At 54.2% G+C, this 17,396-nt stretch overlaps 3 protein-coding genes across 3 annotated transcripts; 2 read left to right on the plus strand and 1 right to left on the minus strand.

Moving 5' to 3' along the window:
• Nucleotides 1-6,371: 6,371 nt before the first annotated feature.
• On the plus strand, nucleotides 6,372-7,156 carry UCRPA7_5418 (putative tetraspanin protein; the record flags this gene model as incomplete). Its single annotated transcript, XM_007917965.1, has 3 exons — nucleotides 6,372-6,540; nucleotides 6,596-6,828; nucleotides 6,884-7,156. The coding sequence occupies 3 exons, from the start codon at nucleotides 6,372-6,374 to the stop codon at nucleotides 7,154-7,156; spliced, it is 675 nt and encodes a 224-aa protein (XP_007916156.1).
• Nucleotides 7,157-10,545: 3,389 nt separating this feature from the next.
• Nucleotides 10,546-11,366, plus strand: UCRPA7_5419 (putative vacuolar atp synthase subunit e protein; the record flags this gene model as incomplete). Its single annotated transcript, XM_007917966.1, has 3 exons — nucleotides 10,546-10,578; nucleotides 10,657-11,165; nucleotides 11,216-11,366. 3 exons carry the CDS (start codon nucleotides 10,546-10,548, stop codon nucleotides 11,364-11,366), a joined length of 693 nt encoding a protein of 230 aa, XP_007916157.1.
• Nucleotides 11,367-11,565: 199 nt separating this feature from the next.
• Nucleotides 11,566-13,374, minus strand: UCRPA7_5420 (hypothetical protein; the record flags this gene model as incomplete). Its single annotated transcript, XM_007917967.1, has 3 exons — nucleotides 11,566-12,177; nucleotides 12,227-13,274; nucleotides 13,349-13,374. 3 exons carry the CDS (start codon nucleotides 13,372-13,374, stop codon nucleotides 11,566-11,568), a joined length of 1,686 nt encoding a protein of 561 aa, XP_007916158.1.
• Between the last annotated feature and the right edge of the window lie 4,022 nt (nucleotides 13,375-17,396).

Below are 17,396 nucleotides of genomic sequence, written 5' to 3' on the forward strand. Positions count from 1 at the left end.
GGACGAGGGGGGATGAGAGGGAATGGGGACTTTCCAGGAGGTTGGTGGGTTGCCGAAGGGGGGAAGGTGGTAGGCGTGCAGCACAAGAAGCAAGCAGCTAACAGCGGCACCATCTGCACGGCTGCAGCTAGCAGGTCCCAACACCACACCCCCTGCACAGTGCCAGGACCGCATGCCGAGCGGCCCGGTGGCTGCAGTTGACACTGTCGCGAGGCGCAACGCAGTGGGGCACCGGACACTGGGACCTTGGGACCTTGGGACTTTGGGGGAGACATGGCTGTCTCGGGGCGGGCAGGTATGTGCAACTGTGCAACCATTTGCTGTGGATGGACTGGAATGGGAATGTGCTTGGGGCGTCGTCTTGTCCCTTACCTGTTACCTGGCCTGGCTGGATCGAGAAACCCTCTGTGCCCTCGTTTGCCCCTGATCCAAGCCGCAAGCTGCGTATGTGCGCGCGTCTTGTCTTCGTGCTGGTGCTGGCTCCCGAGTGCCTACTATACTGTAGCTGCGGGTTTCCTGCCGTCTCTGTTTCGTTGTGTCGTGTCCACGTCGGTCTGACTTTTAGCTCCGTCTGTATGTACGTGCTGCGGGTCTGGTGTCAAGGAGAGGAGTATCGTCAGCAAATAGGGCTCTCCCAATTTTAGGTCCTTAACAAGGGCGGATGTAAGATGAGAGGCAGGGAATCAGTGGTCATAGCAGAAATAATGATAATGAACGCCGACCCACGGGATTTTGGGGGAGGAGAGCGCAGTGCTAGTCGACCGGGCAAATGAGAATTAATATCTGACCCCCCATATGTGGGGCGTAGAGAAGGATGGTCAAGAAGCGCCCAGTGCGATCAAAGTCCCCTGTCTATCCGTCCTGTCCTCGAGCTTCCATGCTCGCTCACGGGGGTGTTTTACGCACAGTGTACGGTGGGAGCTGGGGATCGCTGGATTCTTTCGCTGGTGGGATTATCTCTCCGCCGGGATACTATGGAGTGGTGGTGACCATCCTTAGCAGTGTAGTTTGTAGAGCAGTGTCCCATTTCTCGCATGTGTGTGCGTCCTCTATCTCCTTGTCCAAGAAAACAAGCTCGCAGCTGGCCCTCGTCCATCGTCGGGGGAGGAGCGCTTCCACTGCGCGTAAGTCTTCCGGCAGTGTTCTTGCAGCATTTGCAGTCCTTTCCAGTGGCTAGCCCGGCATGCCTGGCTCCTCAAGTGGTTCCTGGTGCAGGCGTGACCCCCCTGTTGGTGCTGTACTGCATAGTATGTGTGCTGCACGGGACAAGAGTATTATTTATTGTGGGAGACGGGCCACGAGCACTGTGACGGGGGGAATGCGACTCCACTTGGACAAGCCAACCGCAACCACCCCGTTCCCACACTGGTCTCCAATGAGCTGGGCCACAGGCATATCTCACGCATCTCACTCATCAGGCAATGCAGAGGGTGGGTTAGGGACCGGAACTATCGAAAATCGCTGGCATCCCGCCACTTGGGTGGCCATTGATATCGATAGGCATAAGATGGCATGCTATGATGTCGAATGCAGGGGAGCGCTGATGCAATATCTGGGGAGGCTTTGGGAGGATAACATTGTCTTTTGATGCGGTCGTCTTCAGCCATTGGCGCTGCCGTGCATCAATGCTACGGCGACTGACTACCAGTCCCTCGGATCAATATGTAGCAAATTAAGCCCCACGCTGTCAGAACGCCTCGCACACGAGGGAACACAGGGAGTACTGCGTGAGGAGTGCTAGGGGAGGGCGGAATAGCTGCAGCCGATGATAGAAGCTCTGTTAGGGCACTACCCATGACAAGCCTCCATCAAAGGGCGGATTCATCTTCGGAGGTCCTCTTGAGCGCGGTAGCTCGATAACGAGTTGTCTCCGAGTCTCCCAACAGTAGCTTCACAAGCGAGGGTTTGTACTCCAGTAGCGTGTGATTGAGTCGCAGCGTAGCATAGCGCAGGCTGTTGGTAGGATTGAGAGCGGTGCGGTGGAGGATGATCGGTCGACTTAGAGCCTTGCATGGTATTGGGAAGTCCCCGGCTGGGTGACAGGCCTGTCCAGGTGTAGGTAGGTAGTCTGGACGGCATGACAAGGCCCGGGCACGGGGAGTAACATTTGCTGGAAGCCCGAGATAGGGAAGGGCGAAAAAAAATCTGTCTCGTGGCTACGGGGATGTTGGGATGGAGAGAACGAAATGGGTAGCTAACCTTGTCACGAATCTCCTTTCTATGTCGATCGCAAGTTTCCTTCCGGCAGCTGGATGGTGGCCGTTTGCTGGTCGTGATGGAGATGTCGTGCTACCGGCAGCTACTAGGTGCTGACGGGCGTTGTACGTGCGGCGATGCTCCAACCCGGATGTTGAATAGGAGCGCGAGCCGCAATGCTTTCTTGCCGCGGCGTGAAACAAGATGCGGAAAACGTTTGCTCTGGATGGACGAGGTTATTCTTAGAAAGGAATGGCGGGAAAAGGAGGTGCGATAAGATGGAGAAAATGGCTAGCTGTCACTTTCAAGTTGATGCACCCGTAGCTTTGGAAGTTGCCAGCCAAGCGAGGCAGGTTATCTGAGTGGAGGAAGGTACGCGGAAGGTGGCAGCAAGCTGTGGTGCGGTGCGGTGCGGTGCGGGCAGGTACGCAACCTGCAGCAGGCAGGAGCAGGGAGGTTTTGAAATCTACCTCCCGTACTGCGCTACCTAGGTAGGTACCCTTGGTTTGAGATTCCCTCTCTTCCGCCTTCCGAAGATCGCTCTTTCGGTCTTTCCTTCGGAGAGCGGCTGTGTCAATATCACTGTCACTGGCACTTTCGTGCATCTATCGTGCCTGCCTTTCTAGGTTGCCAATTCAAATGAAAGTGTCTATCAGCTAAGTCTGTTAATAGCAAAGTTGGAGGGTCGTATCGCCATAGGAAATGACACACATGCACCCCAAATATCGAGATCAGATGGAAGGCTCGGCCTCGAGTAACGTGAAGAAGCCACCTGGGGAAAGATGCAGGGCGTGTCAGTCAGTCGCGTTGGTGCAGGCAGTTGGAACTCGGGGTAGCCCGGACACAGTGTGAGATGTTCTGCGCGCGCGCGAGCTATCAGAAAAAGGACAAGTGTCGGCTGAAAAGAGGATAGGGAGGGCAGCTTCTTATTCGGGGAGTCTGGCCGCGCCTGATTCGTCTGCAGCAAAGCTGCGTGCCTTCCCTCCCCCACTTGGCGTCGATGGGGCATGAACCGTAGAATAGAATTGGTGGCTTCACTTTGTCCAGGATGACTGTACCCATTTATTTCGTAGCCACACTAGCTACCCTACCTAGTCTAGTTAGTTCCTTCTAGTTAGCCATCCTGGTTGCTGCCACGCTCTATTATGGGTAGGAGCTACACGTGGGATATCACGCGATGGCAGGCAGGTAGGCAGGCCAGGATTCTCCGAGAGTTTCGTTAGACCTGGGCGGATTCGACCCTTTCGAGGTGAAGAGAGACCCCTCCTGGACTCTAACCAAACCCCCTATTGCTCACCGCTCTGTGAGATTCACTTCTGCATGCTTGTCAGCTGTCTCGGCTAAGAAGGGAGGAGGGTTGGCCTCGAGGCAATGGCAGGCATCTCGCGATAGCTAGTGCCGTGCTCCTTGTCAGCAGCAGTGGGGTAGAATGTTGTGTCTTTTGACTACACTGACTTCTAGCAGCACTTTTTAGTGTCGATTCAAAGTCGACCGTTCGATTCCAGCACCGCCGGCTGTGAACTATCTTCATTTCCAACATCTGATCCACCTTGGCCTTGATAAGCCAACGAGCCTGATAACTCACAGACTCTCGGATTGCTAATACATGTACATGCTCGACCCGGCCGGTCCATTCCTCGGGACAGTTGTTCCAGGTCCAACCTCGCTAATGCCGGTGGTGTAAAGCATCAATTTCACTGCTGTGATGTGATATCTCTTGTTGCGCTGGGATTCCTCATGGACTTTCACGGTGTACTGCATAGTCTATCCAGTTTATTCCCTCGGCATTAATAATTCTACCGTTAATGCACGTTGAGTGGTTCTAACGTTTATCTCATTCTCCATCGACCATACTTGAACGCCATATTTCAAAGCAAGAACTTGATGAAAAGGGGGCCGGCTACTGGTTTGAGAATGCCAAGGCTCAGCTGGACCAGCACCAAGCTCTATCACAAATGACTGCAAATAGTCCAGAACGGATGCCTCATGAATACGAGGCAATTGAGAGGCTACATAGTACATGAGTCTTCATGGTATCTCATCTCTCGAATCTTTCATTACATTTTCATGCCCCCAACGATTGAGTTGTGTATCGTCTGGACTTCTGAGGTTTCCGCCCCCCTCAGCGGCCAGAAGTGATCGACGGTGCAGATTGCTCAGCCTGGCCGTTGTATCCATGCACTCAACACTTTTTACCTCGCAACGTTTCCTAGAAATGTTTCGTTCTTCATGCTCACTGTCTAAGCCCGGGGCTGTGTCAGGTGTTGGAAAGGGTAAAAATTCCAGTACAGCGTCTCTCCGCGGTCATGGAGTCGCAATGGAATCAAACAAGGCCAGTAGAAGTCAATGCATTAAACTATTGTGAATTATCTCGACGACGGTTGTCCTGCCTGCCTGGTGATTGGGTCTCGGCCGAGACAACTAGTATGACGACCGGCTCTCCGGCAACGCCAATGCAGAGTAGGAATACGTAGAGCGGGAGCATGTTCAGGTCTACGCTACGAAGGACGCATCTGGGGTGGCGCGATATCCTAACCACACTCAGTATCGGCTTACTTGCGTGACTGAGTTTACCATGTGGCGTTACCGCCTGGCCCATGATACCACAGCGAGTTATCAACGCTCAGCGAAATGTTGGTTCATCACAAGGGCTGGCGCATACAGATAGCTGCTTGACTTAAAGTGCTGTGTTTGAGCCATCGTGAACGAAGATACGAACCTAGACTACGAAATGGGCTCATTTTGGGGGGTTGTCGTTTCGTTCAACTTCAAGAAAACGGCAACCTCCACAGCGCAATGATGGAAACCATCACGATTCTATTTCGAGCTACAAACCCTGGACCGTCAACGATATCATCAAGGATCTACGCAGTGGACGCACTCTACTGCAACCCCCAAAGTCATGCCACAATCGCGTCGACATCCTCGTTGAGGTGCCAGAGAGATAAGTGGGCTTCTGCAGGACCGTCGAACGCACATGTATACACTCTGGCTGTGCCACATAGAAAAGGTACGCGGCTCTGAGGCAATGCGGCTGGACTTGGGCAGTTTGAGAGATGTGAAGTCAGTTTGGAGTTTGGACAAGGTCTGGGGTTCGGTCTGCTCTGTGACTTGCATCAACCTTGAAGGCGGGCTTTGGAAACCTTGGAACCTCGAGAAGCTCAGGAGCGGCGATTCGATTGGCTGAAGCTTCCCGCAGCGCCCCAGACGCCTACGACGACAGTGGCATAGTGGCCGCAAAAGTGGCCCAAGCACTCCCTGACAATGGCACTGCAGAGTAGGAGTAGAGAGCCTCGGCCACAAACCCTTGTCGCCGCGACACCACCTGAAACCAGTCTTGCCTCAAGACGAGCATCACCACCGCACCTCGTGCAATTCTGCTATCCCTTCATCGCCGCCCAGACTGGGCTGAGGCAAGCAGTCGCCTCGTCCTGGTGGGGCTCTCGATTACGGTGCGGTACACTGGTGCTTGCTACTCTCTTCGCTTTACGTTGCGTTGCGTTACTTTGCGTTACGTGGTGTATCGCTCCATGCTGGCTCCATGCTGGCCCTGGCGCTGTTTCTGCCGTGTTTCTCTCTCTGCTCTGCTCTGCGCTCCTCTCCCTTCTCTTCGTGACTAGGTGTGACACTCTGGCAAGTCGTCTCGTCCGTCTCCTCTTCGTGCTTTGCGTCTTCGCTTCTTCCTCTTTTTGGCTTCTTCCTCCGCTGGTTCGTTTCTTGGGTTGTGCCTGGGCGCTTCGAGACAAGACTCAGTGGGTCGATCGATTCTTTCGGGTCTCCTTGTCCCAATTCTTTCTCTTCCCGTCAGGGCACAATTCTTCCCTTTTCTTTGCTTCTTGGATCTGTTCAGTGCTTTTTTGCTGCTGCTGTTCAGCGTCTCGCCCGTTACGTTCTTTTCTTCTCGACTTCTGTTAATCCCCTTCTCTTCTTGGTGTGTACGTGTGTGTTGCCTTGGTGGAGGAATCTTGCAGGACGATTAACTCGCTGATTTACCGCTCATTTTTTCACTTCGACGAGGAAAATACAATCTATAATCGCAAAAAAGACGCCGGTCGTCAATCTGAAGAGCTAAGAGGTTCAATCTCGTTCCCGAAAGAGGAGGGACGGGTCAACGCTAGGAGGAGTCAAGGGCAGCCGAGTCTCGTCGGGTGTGCTCTGTAGCAGTAGTAGAAAGGATGGCGAACAAGGTGCTCATGGCCTATGTGGCCGCTGACGTCCTCTTCGTCGCGATGGGTGCCGTCATGCTCGGCTTTTCGATCATCGTCAAGAACTCGATGTTCGATGCGCCGACGACAGGAGGACAGGCAGCCCGGAATATCCTGTACCAGCAGTTTCCCCTCACAGGTTGGTGTATTGCAGTCGAGGAAAAGGAGATGCATAAGGCTGACAAGTCGTATAGCTGGTATCGTCAACTCAATTTTCGTTTTTGTCACCTTCGCGGCGACGATCCCCGCCATCACGATGCCGACCCGTGGCTGGTTGAAGGTCAGCGGCTACATGGCAACCATCACCGCTCTTTTCTCAGTCATCGTCGGTCTCTACCTGTGGATCCTTACCCTTAAGTCAAAGGAGACACTGGCTCCTTTGTGGCGGGCAGCAACGGCGCAGACCCAGGAGCTCATGCAGACTGAGGTCTGTTACCCCTCCCCTATCTACTGCTGAATATCATGACTGACCAATTCGCCAGTTTGCCTGCTGCGGATACTTCAACAGCTCATCTCCAGCCTTTATCACCGACGCCACCTGCCCGAGTCCCGCAGCCGCCGCCATGGTGCGCGGCTGCGCGTCGCCCCTGGCTAGCTTCGCCAACGTCTTCGTCGACGACATCTTCACGGCCGTCTTCGGCATGGCCGGCATCGACGCCCTGCTGATTGTTGCCACCGCATGCCTGCTCAAGGAACGCAAGGAGATGGAGCGTTTCCGCCACATCGACGAGAAGTCCGGCTACCGCGGTATCTAAGGGGGCCAGGAACGTCGCGACGATCTTTGATTTGTTTCGTCACGATCCCCCCGATAGTGCGGCTCTCGCCAATTGAGGACTTCGCCGTTGACAGGCAGCAACTTTTTCTTCAGGGAGGGTGGATGGGTTGGGCTTCAGTAATCTCTAAACGTACGCCGTGGATCTGTCGTGCAGGGGGCTGCTGTCAGGTTTGTTCGATAATCCTGTGCCCCGGTGTCAAGCTAGAATGTCTATATAAGGCATTCCACATACTCCATCTAGGGGGAACCCGGGGGCATCGTCTGCTTCTTCGCGCTGGTTCAAAGGGATTTCTCGTCCTCATATGCTCACTTCGTTTTCCTTTCCTGTCACATATATCCTTTTTTTACTAGCTTTTGTCACTCTAGTGTGCTGAGCACAGCATCGAAATAGCGTTAGACACGGGAGATGATAGAGTGCGTATATACTTTCCAGGGGATGAGAATTCGAACGAGTAACGTAGGCTGTACGGCCCTATTTCCTCTGCAATGAATGATGTACAGAGAAAACTTCCATTCATGACTTCTGACAATATGACTATCCTAGCTAGCCTGTGTTTCTATGGTATACCATGCATGCAATGCAACTCTGCTACACTGGTCGAGACATCAACACCTCCAACCCATCATACAACAACATCCACAAGCCAGCCTGCTCCAAAGGGGTATATATTACATCTATACAGGGGAATCACGATCTTGCCTCCTCCTATTAGTCGAAGGGCTTCCATCACCGCCAGCATTGCTGGGCCCGCCCTCCCCCTCCCCCTCCCCCTCTCCGGGGTCATCTCTATACTCTGCAAACGCAGAACTGACTGGTCGGGACCGCGGCGAGTCTTTGCCCTTGTTGTTCTTCCACCATCGCAGCTTCCAGAGGCCTCCTATGGTATCGTGAAGCCCGCCAGAGCTCTTCCTCCTCGCTGTAAAGCCCGGAAAGCCTGTCGACTTGCGCCGCCGCCGGAACGTCCGTCCTGGGCGGGGGCTCGGCCCTGCAGGGCTTGCCTGGCGGCCCTCGATGCTAAATGGGGATTCGCCGCTGACACCTCTCCTGGTCGGTAGAAGGGCCGCTGACTCGCCCAGAGCTGGCAGTGTTGAGCTTCGACTTCTGTTCACATGCAGCATAGGGGACTTGGGGACGTCTTGATCATCCAGCTCTCCCCAAATCTCAGCCCTCTCTTGCCAGCGTGGAGTCGTTGTCCTTATGGATGTGGCAACAGACTTCCTGCGCGTCGGCGTCAATGGCGTCGCTTTTGATTTGACACCATTCTCGGCCTGCTCTGGGCCGAATGTCTGGTACGAGTACGTCTTTGGCACGACATCTTCCTCGTCGTTGTTTCCGGCATCGGAGCCTAGAAGCAACTCCTCTTCTTCCTCCTCGCCATCGGTGTCCTCCACCAGCCCAAGGCCTGGAGCAAGGGACGATTGTCCGACAGCCGGTTGGTGTTGCTCGTCGCTAAGCCTCCATGATAATGCAAGGACGCCAGAGAGTAGGATGACGGTCCCAAGAGTGATGAGACATGCTTGTAGCGGTGTGATAAGTTCGGTTTGGTTAAAGTAGATTAAGCCATCGAGGATGGCGATGATGTTGTAGACGCAGAAGACGAGCGGATAAAGGACGGATGTTGAAACGAGCTTCAAGCCTCGATGGAGGTAGTAGAGTTGGCTCAGAGCCAGGAACACGAGCGCCAACACGATCATCCACGACTGCCAATGGACGAAATAATTGGCGCCGTCCACGATCGCCTTGATGATCAGCTCGACGGCTGACTTTGCCATCAGCAGCGAGTGCGCGGACAGAATGCCGCTGATGCAGCCGTAAGACAGCCCACGGAGGAGCCGGAAGCGTGAATTCTGTGCGAGGCTTGAGAAGGAGCTCACAAGCTCTGTGACGACGCAGATAGCAATCACGAAGACTGCCTGTAGAGACATCCAGATTATGAACGCCTTCCTCTCGAACAGAAGCAGCAACTCTTTCAGATTGTGCGCCGGCGACGGGATCGCTCCGAATATGGCGATGAGCACCGCGCCCCCGGACACCAGCAACGTCCCCCAAAACGACCATTTCGTGAACGGTTCGCCTAGTATCAGCGTGGCGCATATCGAGTTGAACACCAAGCCGGAGGCCTGCAGCGTCGACAAGACTGGCAGCGGTAGCGTCGAGATTTGCACGGAACTCCCTAGCAGATTCGCTATGATGAACATTCCCATCCCCAGCTGCCATCTCCTCCTCCTATATGGTGGTCGCGGCACGACATGCGGGCCTTTCTCGTCCTCGAGGATGTGTGACTTTCGCTGCAGTGTCAAGCCCAAGCTCTGAACACCTGTTGATAACAACCCGACTACTATTCCAAGCTACAAAAAAGTGTTAGCCGTGATTCCCCTTGCAAGACAACCTTGTTCTCGGGCGTGGGACGTACTGCAATGCTCCCTCCTGGGGATAAGCCGCCGAGAGACCCCATTGCGCCAGGCGACCTGGACCAGAGGTCATCTGGCGCAAGTGGCAGATCGTGAAGGCCGCTTCACATAAATGTTTTGGAAATACCGAGGAGGCTGGTCGGGACCGACCGCTGTTGAGAATCGTATCGCGGTGAGTTTGGATTCGTAGGAAAGTGTTGAGGTCCGCAAGGATCAAGTCGTCTTTGATCAATGACGACGACGCACGCCCTCGGCACTTGTGACAGCAGCAGTGTTTCAGCGCTTCGACGTCCGCCACGCAGTTGCAGCAAGACAGACAGATGATCACCTGGGTTCGTAGGAGGGGAATGGTTGTCTAGAAATTCAGTAATTGTGTACAGGTCGGACAGGAATAGCAATGGCACAGGTGACACGGGAAAACGAAACGCAAGGGACGGTCCTTATGGCCATGAATACCATCCAGCTGTCCCTGCATTACGCTTGCGGATGGCCTGTCTGGCAGGTCACCAACCAATTAGACTTGCTGAGCGGCTGTGGCGGTGTGGAGGTGTCGGGCGACTGTCGAGGTGCTAAGCTCACTAAGATAGCCTCTAAGGCGCCGCAGGCGGGAACGGATTACGTTATCGGAAAGCCAGTTGTGATTGGCTCCAGCCTCACTTGAGCTGAACTGTGGGGTGAGATGTGGCTGAAGCGAGCTACTGGGACCTTGGTGCTTGTGAGGAGAGCTCCATTGTCCTTGGACAGGCCCCGTCATCGAACAGCATAGCAGCTTGCCTAGGGAACCGCATCACGAACCCGACTTGCATATCGAATTGGACCATCAACACTACTGCTATTGTCTCTGTCCATCTCCACCCAGCTCCCTGTGCTTTGATCCCCAAGCTCTGGCTTCCTCCGATTGAGGAGCAGCGATAAACCCTCATTTCCCGCAGCCACCAGTCCTCACCACCGCCCAAGATGTCACAAGTCCACGCCTTGTCCGACGACCAAGTAAGCAGCCGCAGCAGGACCCCCTCACCATCCCCATAGCCCACAGTCACTGACCATGTCTCCCTTTTGCGTTTGCAGGTCGGACAGGAGCTCCGCAAGATGACGGCGTTCATCAAGCAGGAAGCCTCCGAGAAGGCGCGCGAGATCCAGATCAAGGCGGAGGAGGAGTTCGCCATCGAGAAGTCGAAGCTGGTGCGCCAGGAGACGGACGCGATCGACTCGTCGTACGAGAAGAAGTTCAAGCAGGCCACCATGTCGCAGCAGATCACGCGGTCCACCGTCGCCAACAAGACCCGGCTCAAGGTGCTGGCCGCGCGGCAGGAGCTGCTCGACGACATCTTCGAGCAGGCCACCAAGAAGCTCGCCGACACCGCAAAGGACAAGAAGAAGTACGCCGCCGTCCTCAAGGGTCTCGTCCTCGAGGGCTTCTACGCCATGAACGAGCCCGAGCTGCAGATCCGCGCGCGCAAGGCCGACTACGACCTCGTCAAGAAGGCCATCGAGGAGGCCGCCAAGGAGTACAAGAAGGAGCTGGGCAAGGATGTGTCGGCAACAATCGATGAGAGCAATCCCGTAGCTGAGGGAAGGTGAGTTCTCGAGGTGCCTTTTACTGAGAATCTGTGCTGACTACGTCTAGTGCTGGTGGTGTGTTGATTGTGGGCGGAGCTGGTAAGATCGAGATTGACAACACGGTTGAGGCCCGACTGGAGATTCTCAAGGAGAGCGCTCTACCGGCGATGCGAGAGGCACTGTTCGGCAAAAACCCCAACCGCAAGTTCTTTGACTGATTCATGCACCTGCTTTCTGTTCGAGACGTTCACGGAGGATCATCATGGCGGGGGCCGGCTACTGCGTCAGGTCATCATTCGAGGCATGCCCCATCACGGTTGCAGGCGTAGTGTCTTAGAGAGCTTGTACAATACAATGGGTTGCTACCATGCTAATATATTCATTCAGCTGCTGTTCATAGAAGCTGCTCTTTCTGAACTAACTGCCGACCTCGGCTACCTTCTTCTCCTTTTTGGGTAGAAGGAACTTCTTCATGTATTCCTGCTGCTTCGGCAGGAAGGGGTCCTCCTTGTCTGACGCGTCTAGTATACTAACCTTCGGCCGTGGTTTCGTGCGTATCGAATGGACGAGCCGGTCGAGGACCCATTCGATCGTGGTTTTGGTATCTATCCTCAGTGTGTGAATGCCCTTATCATTAGGGTTCATCCGGCTCAGCATGATCTTGAAGATCTTTGACAGCTCGTCGATTTCAGCGTCGAATTGCGCCTGTGATGCCGGCGTGTCATACGACCACCTTGAGCCGTCATCTACGGCCCAGTCAAGCAGCTTAATTAATGCGTGTAGTTCGTGGTATTTCGTTTGGGCATCAACAATGAACTCGTCCGCCCTGAGCCTATCGATTACTGCCCGAATGCTGAAGGCGCCTGGCTGTAGATTTACTCGGGTGAGGTCGTCAAAGAAGTAAGCGGTGGCCATTCGCTTCCTCAGCTCATGGACCCTGGGTACGCTGGGATCCATGTAGGCCAACGGCAAGTATAGCATGCTCGGATCTTGCACAGCATTGTGAAGAGACGTGCATGCTTCTTCGCACTACAGCATATTAGTACAGAGCTGCGAGAAATACACTCAGCATACTCACAAACTTGTCCCAAGCACTCCCGGCAACATTTGGTATTAACGCCTGTACCGCTAATTGATACGCTGTGCGAATGTAGTTGCCATCCATGAGAGAAGTGTCCATGGCCAGCCGCAAAAGAATCTTCATTGCTACTGTAAGGGAGTTTGCATCAAGGTCAGCTGCCGCTCTGGTAATGAATGCCAATGTAGCACGAAGGCAGGACCAGTCTCGCCCAGCGTAGGGCTGGCTAGCCTCTTCGATGAAGTTGATTGGTGATGATAGGTCCTTGATATCCTGTGTTGCTCCGAGGTTCGAGAACAGGGAAATCAAGCGTTCTTGGCCAAGAAGACGATGGACCTGCTGAGGGCATTGACCGAGCAAGTTCACATACGCATCTTGCAGCTGATTTGATCTCTCGGAGGCGAGCTCATCTAGAATCCAGAGGAAGATCTCATCTGGCAGGTTCTGCTTTCGGGACTGGATCACATGTGGTTGTCCAACAATGAAATTTGACTGCCTCTCTTTCGGATCTCGCAAGAATGACCACACTCCCTTCGCAGCTGTCTTCGGGAACGGCGTCCGGCTCACCGCGGAAGAGTCCGACTCCTTGAGATCGAAGAAGTAGAAGCGTTTCTCCGCGTTCGCAACCTCTGCTCTTTCCAGAGCTCTGACCAGCTTCATCTTGCTCCGAGCCCCCTCTTCATCATTGCCGTCGTGGGACTCGAGAATATGGTCCCTCAGAGCCGCGGCAATATCCTTTGACTCTTCCTCCTCCCTGTCCCTGTCCCTCAGGGCGGTGAGTCTCTGGGCACTAGCCTCAGCAGCGTCGTCCTTCCGTGCATGGCTGATGAGTGCTTTCATGTCATACTTGTGCTTTGGCATGATGGTCAAGGGCGAGGAGTGGAACTCCATGGCCGTCCTCTTGGCCTTGGGGGTCACGCATGGGTTCTCCCTCCGGGGAGTCGGCACCGGAGACGGGCGCTTGTGCACGGCGAAGATGTCGGGCAGGGAGTCATCGTCCGAGCCGTCATCGTCCTCGTCGTCGGAACCACCGATGATGACGTCCCGACTTATGGCGGAGGCGCGGGGCTGCGCATTCTGCTCCGGCTGCGGCGATGAAGAGAAGTGAGGTGGTGAGGATACCTCGTTGGGTATGGGAGTTGCGGCATGCTGCACCGCCGATGGTGGCGTCGTCGGCAACGTTGGTGGGGGCGGGGATTCCTGGGATAGAGGCGGCGATGAAGGTATGTCCGGTTGTGATGACTGCGAGTTGGATGGTAGAGACGCCTGGGAGCTGGGCACTTTCTTGAAGAAGCTCAGTATGCTCGCGTTCTTGCTGCCTCTCTTTGTTAGGCCTGGGCGGCGAGACGACATCGCGTCGATGCCCTGCAAGCCGTTTGTTGAGTGTACAAGGCTACAATGGTTATATCGTCATGTTCGCATGTGGCTCTGCGCCAAGAGCTACGCTGGACTAGTCGCACATGTGAACGAGGCCGGTTCGGCCTGGTAGGCGAGGCTGAGATGTCGCCGATGGGAGCCGCGTCCGACCGTGACTTTTCGCGTTGGCAGGAATTACATCACTTTAAGGCTACATCACGTGGCTAGCTGAACGGTCGATTTCTTTGTGTGGTCCGTATCCCTATGTAGGCAGCTAATTGTTTCTTACCGGCTATTACAGCCTCAGAGCGATAGCAACTTTTGGTTTCCTGGTTGCTGAATGCAAATATTATTGGAAGCTCAAAGGGCAACTTGCTACGATGCTGCGTAGCTAGGGAAGCAGGGGTTTGGGGAAGGGGCCACAGTGTCTGAACATCACTTCAGGTCCTGCAGGAGTTCCCACAAGGTTGAACAACCCCCTGGGTCTTAGCGCAGTTACTGTCCATCTGAAGTGCGACGCGATCGAATTGATCCAGAAGTAGCGCAATCGGATAGAGGCAAGATGAAGAAGGTACAGCACTGACGTTGGAATAAGGCAAGATTACATGTACTGTACCTGCTTTTTGATGTTTGACAAACAAGAAGAATTGGTAAAGTTGGGGAATGCATCTGGTGGCGTTTCTGCCGTCATTCTTGAGTTTGAGCCAAACCGCGACTGTAGAATGCGATCAGCCGCGCAAGATGATTATGCACCGGGTACTGCGCAAATCCAAGTTGTCCTTTTGCAGCAGAGGATCATAAATCGAGTACGTCAGGAGCAGGAAAAGTTCTTAGAAGATCCTTTTATTGAACCCAGATGCGAGCAATAAGATCCTCATAATTGTCAGAACCATCTTTCAATCCTGTGGTCAGCAGCGAACCCAGGATCTTCAACTTTAAGTGTGACCGACCGTTTGGGACAAGGATGGGACGGCACGGCCAAGGCACTAACTACCTAGGTACTCTTCAGTGACAGAAAAAAAGGAGGCGAGACTCGACAGTGTTGGAAGTTAAGAACTCAGGAGTTGCGGACGGTCGGACGGACGGCCTGCATGAGCCGCCCTCATAGCAATCCCTGGTCTCTCATTTCGAGATTACGCAGGTCTGTGACGCAACACACGGAAAAATTGACGATAGCTTCTGGACATATGAGCCTCGAGTAGCATCGTTCCCCGCTGTAGTACCCGTAATGACTTATATAGGGTGTCTATTGAGCTTGACAGAACGTGTGGCACAACAGACATCATTGTCTGAACCATCTTGAATCATTGTGAGTCTGTTGCACCGGCATATTTGGGTTTTCAGGTGAGGTAAGGCTGCCTATGCTGTGAAACGAGCTGGGCATCGGATCATAAGACGAGCCACCGAATGCGCACACTAACGCGCCGGGGCTGTAGGGAGCTTGTCAGCCTAGTTAGGGGCTAGGCGCTCTGTCGTTGGAAATAAAACACTTGTCAAACTGGCCATGAGTCCATGTCCAATTGCAGACGCTGGCAAGGGCACAGACTTGAGACCCCTTGACCGAGCCCTTTCACCTGGGAGTAAGCACGATTCCCGACTCGTTAGAGGCCTTGGTCCGAACCGGCGCCGTCGGACAGGCGATTCGTCAAGTAAACGCGAAGACCTTTCTTTGCAATTCCATGATGAGATTTGCTGTCCCCGTAGACCTTCCTCCCCTGGGTAAGGTAGGTAGATAGGTACTAGGGGACCTGTACCAGACTTCCAGGGTGCGTAACAGTGGCACACTTGCGTACTGGATCTGGTGTTGCAGCAGCCCCTGGCGGTCGGGGCCCGATCGGGTCGGTCGCGCATCGTCGACTGCCTCCGTGCCAAGACTGGACAAGAGATGGAGTAATGTGCGCGGTAAATTAGCAAACTTTCCTGTAGAGTTGTACGACTGTGATTTGTGCTGTTTCTGAATTCTTGTGCAGAAACGTGTTTGACGGGATCTAGAACGCTCAGGCATGTGATGGACCGAGCCGTTTGAATCGAATGCGTCGATAGGGCTGGCCAACCTGTAGCGAACATTTCGCGAAGGATGGATGGATTGGCGCGTCTCTTTTCGCTTGGATCCAGGGCGTTTTATTTCCCTAGGTACCCTACCCACTGGCATTGTACTGCTGCTACGGGAGAACCCTTTCTTCAAGAGTCCGCCTGGCCAGAGCAAGTTAGCAGCTTTGCGGGATTGGGACAGTGGGAAGTGCCCGAGACACCCGCGGAACCCCCGTGGACGGTGGAGTTAAGGCGTTGCTCGAGGGGCATTCGGATGCCGGGGCCGATTACAAGTCCGAGGAGGAGGAGGAGGAGGAGGAGACTGGAGGTGAGTGAAAGGTAACGCGAACAGGAGAGAGAACGAATGGCGCCGGCGGCCGAGCAGACGTGCAGGAATGTAAGAGAGGACAAAAAGCTAGCGCGCACCCAGAAGGTGTGGAGCGCGCGTGGGTAAGCAAGCCATGGCTGGTTGATTTACGCCCCGTCCAGATAGTGTAATGTATGCGAAAGTGCAGTAGTAACCTAACAGAAAGAGGGACCAGGTGCGGGGCGGAACTGGGAGGCCAAACAACGCCGGGAGATGCACATCGCTGATGAATCCCCACGCACTTGCACTACCTCACTACCTAGTACACTATGTACGCATTCTACTTTTGTACTGTACGTATATACGACAATACATACGTATGTGTTACTCAGAATCTTCTCGTAGGCTACTATGGTATGGGGCTTGATCTGCTCGAGGAAATCTCTCTAGTTATTAGGGCCCAACCCATCGAGTCAAACCTCATTCAGAGGAGTAGACAGATGAAGACGTCGTGGCCAGATAGCAACTACCTACTGTAATACCGGGTGTATCATTTATCAGGTAGGTAGCCCAGCAAGGAGTCGACCCGAGCTGCGCCGTAGAGCATTATCCCAATAATACAGTACTGCGTAGTAAGGTGGTCCTGGGTGGTAGGGTAGCTTATCCTTCATATCACAGCCCAGCCCGGGGCCGATCTCCAGCAGCCCTTCTCCATAGACGAAATTAGGACTTGTCCCTTGGCCTGGCTCTTGGTTCCGCCCGTTGAATGTTCAGGTTTTGCCCCCTTTCACCCATTCAATCTTGAAAGATATTCCCGGTTGATATGCGCTGCACACAGCCATGCGCTATGCTATAAGGTGCTCCTTTAAGTGCTCCTCTCCTACCTTACTGCGTAGTATACTCGGACTCGAGGAAGAGCAGGCAGCATCATTCCCAGATAGGAAGATAGGAAGAAGCAATTGCTGATTGGACTGGCGTATCGATCGTCGCCGTTTCTGCTGCACTGCCATAAGCTGAGGCTGAGCTGTTGGTGTTTGCTGTTGCTGCTGCTGCTGCTGCTGTAGTAGGTTGGCTGGCTGGCTGGCTGTTCAGCAGCAGGATTTCTAGTCTTGTTCTTGTTGTTGCTCGAGGTACTTGACGAGCAGGGTGTATCATTTCGCGGCGCCGAAGAGGGAAGGGGGTTGATTACCAATGACTGAGCACCTAACGCCTTAGCCCGCTGCGGCAGTCCCTGTTAGTTGGTTAGCGGCGGAACTTACAAAGACAACACCTACCTACCTACCTCGGGGTACCTTAAGGTACACACGTCCCTTTCTGCCCGCCCTGCACTCCCAATTAACTAGCAGTGGAGGACAGGGAAGTTGACGGGTAACTGTAAAGGCCGGGTACCACCACGCCGCCGCTTGGTCGCTTTTTTTTTTGTTACTTCCCTCTCTCGCTTGCTCGCCTGCTCGCTTCTGTGTTCCTAGTCAGCCA

The sequence above is a fragment of the Phaeoacremonium minimum genome, assembly GCF_000392275.1.
Source record: "Phaeoacremonium minimum UCRPA7 unplaced genomic scaffold PA7_03_scaffold_413, whole genome shotgun sequence".
In the NCBI taxonomy this organism is placed as follows: Eukaryota; Fungi; Ascomycota; class Sordariomycetes; order Togniniales; family Togniniaceae; genus Phaeoacremonium; species Phaeoacremonium minimum.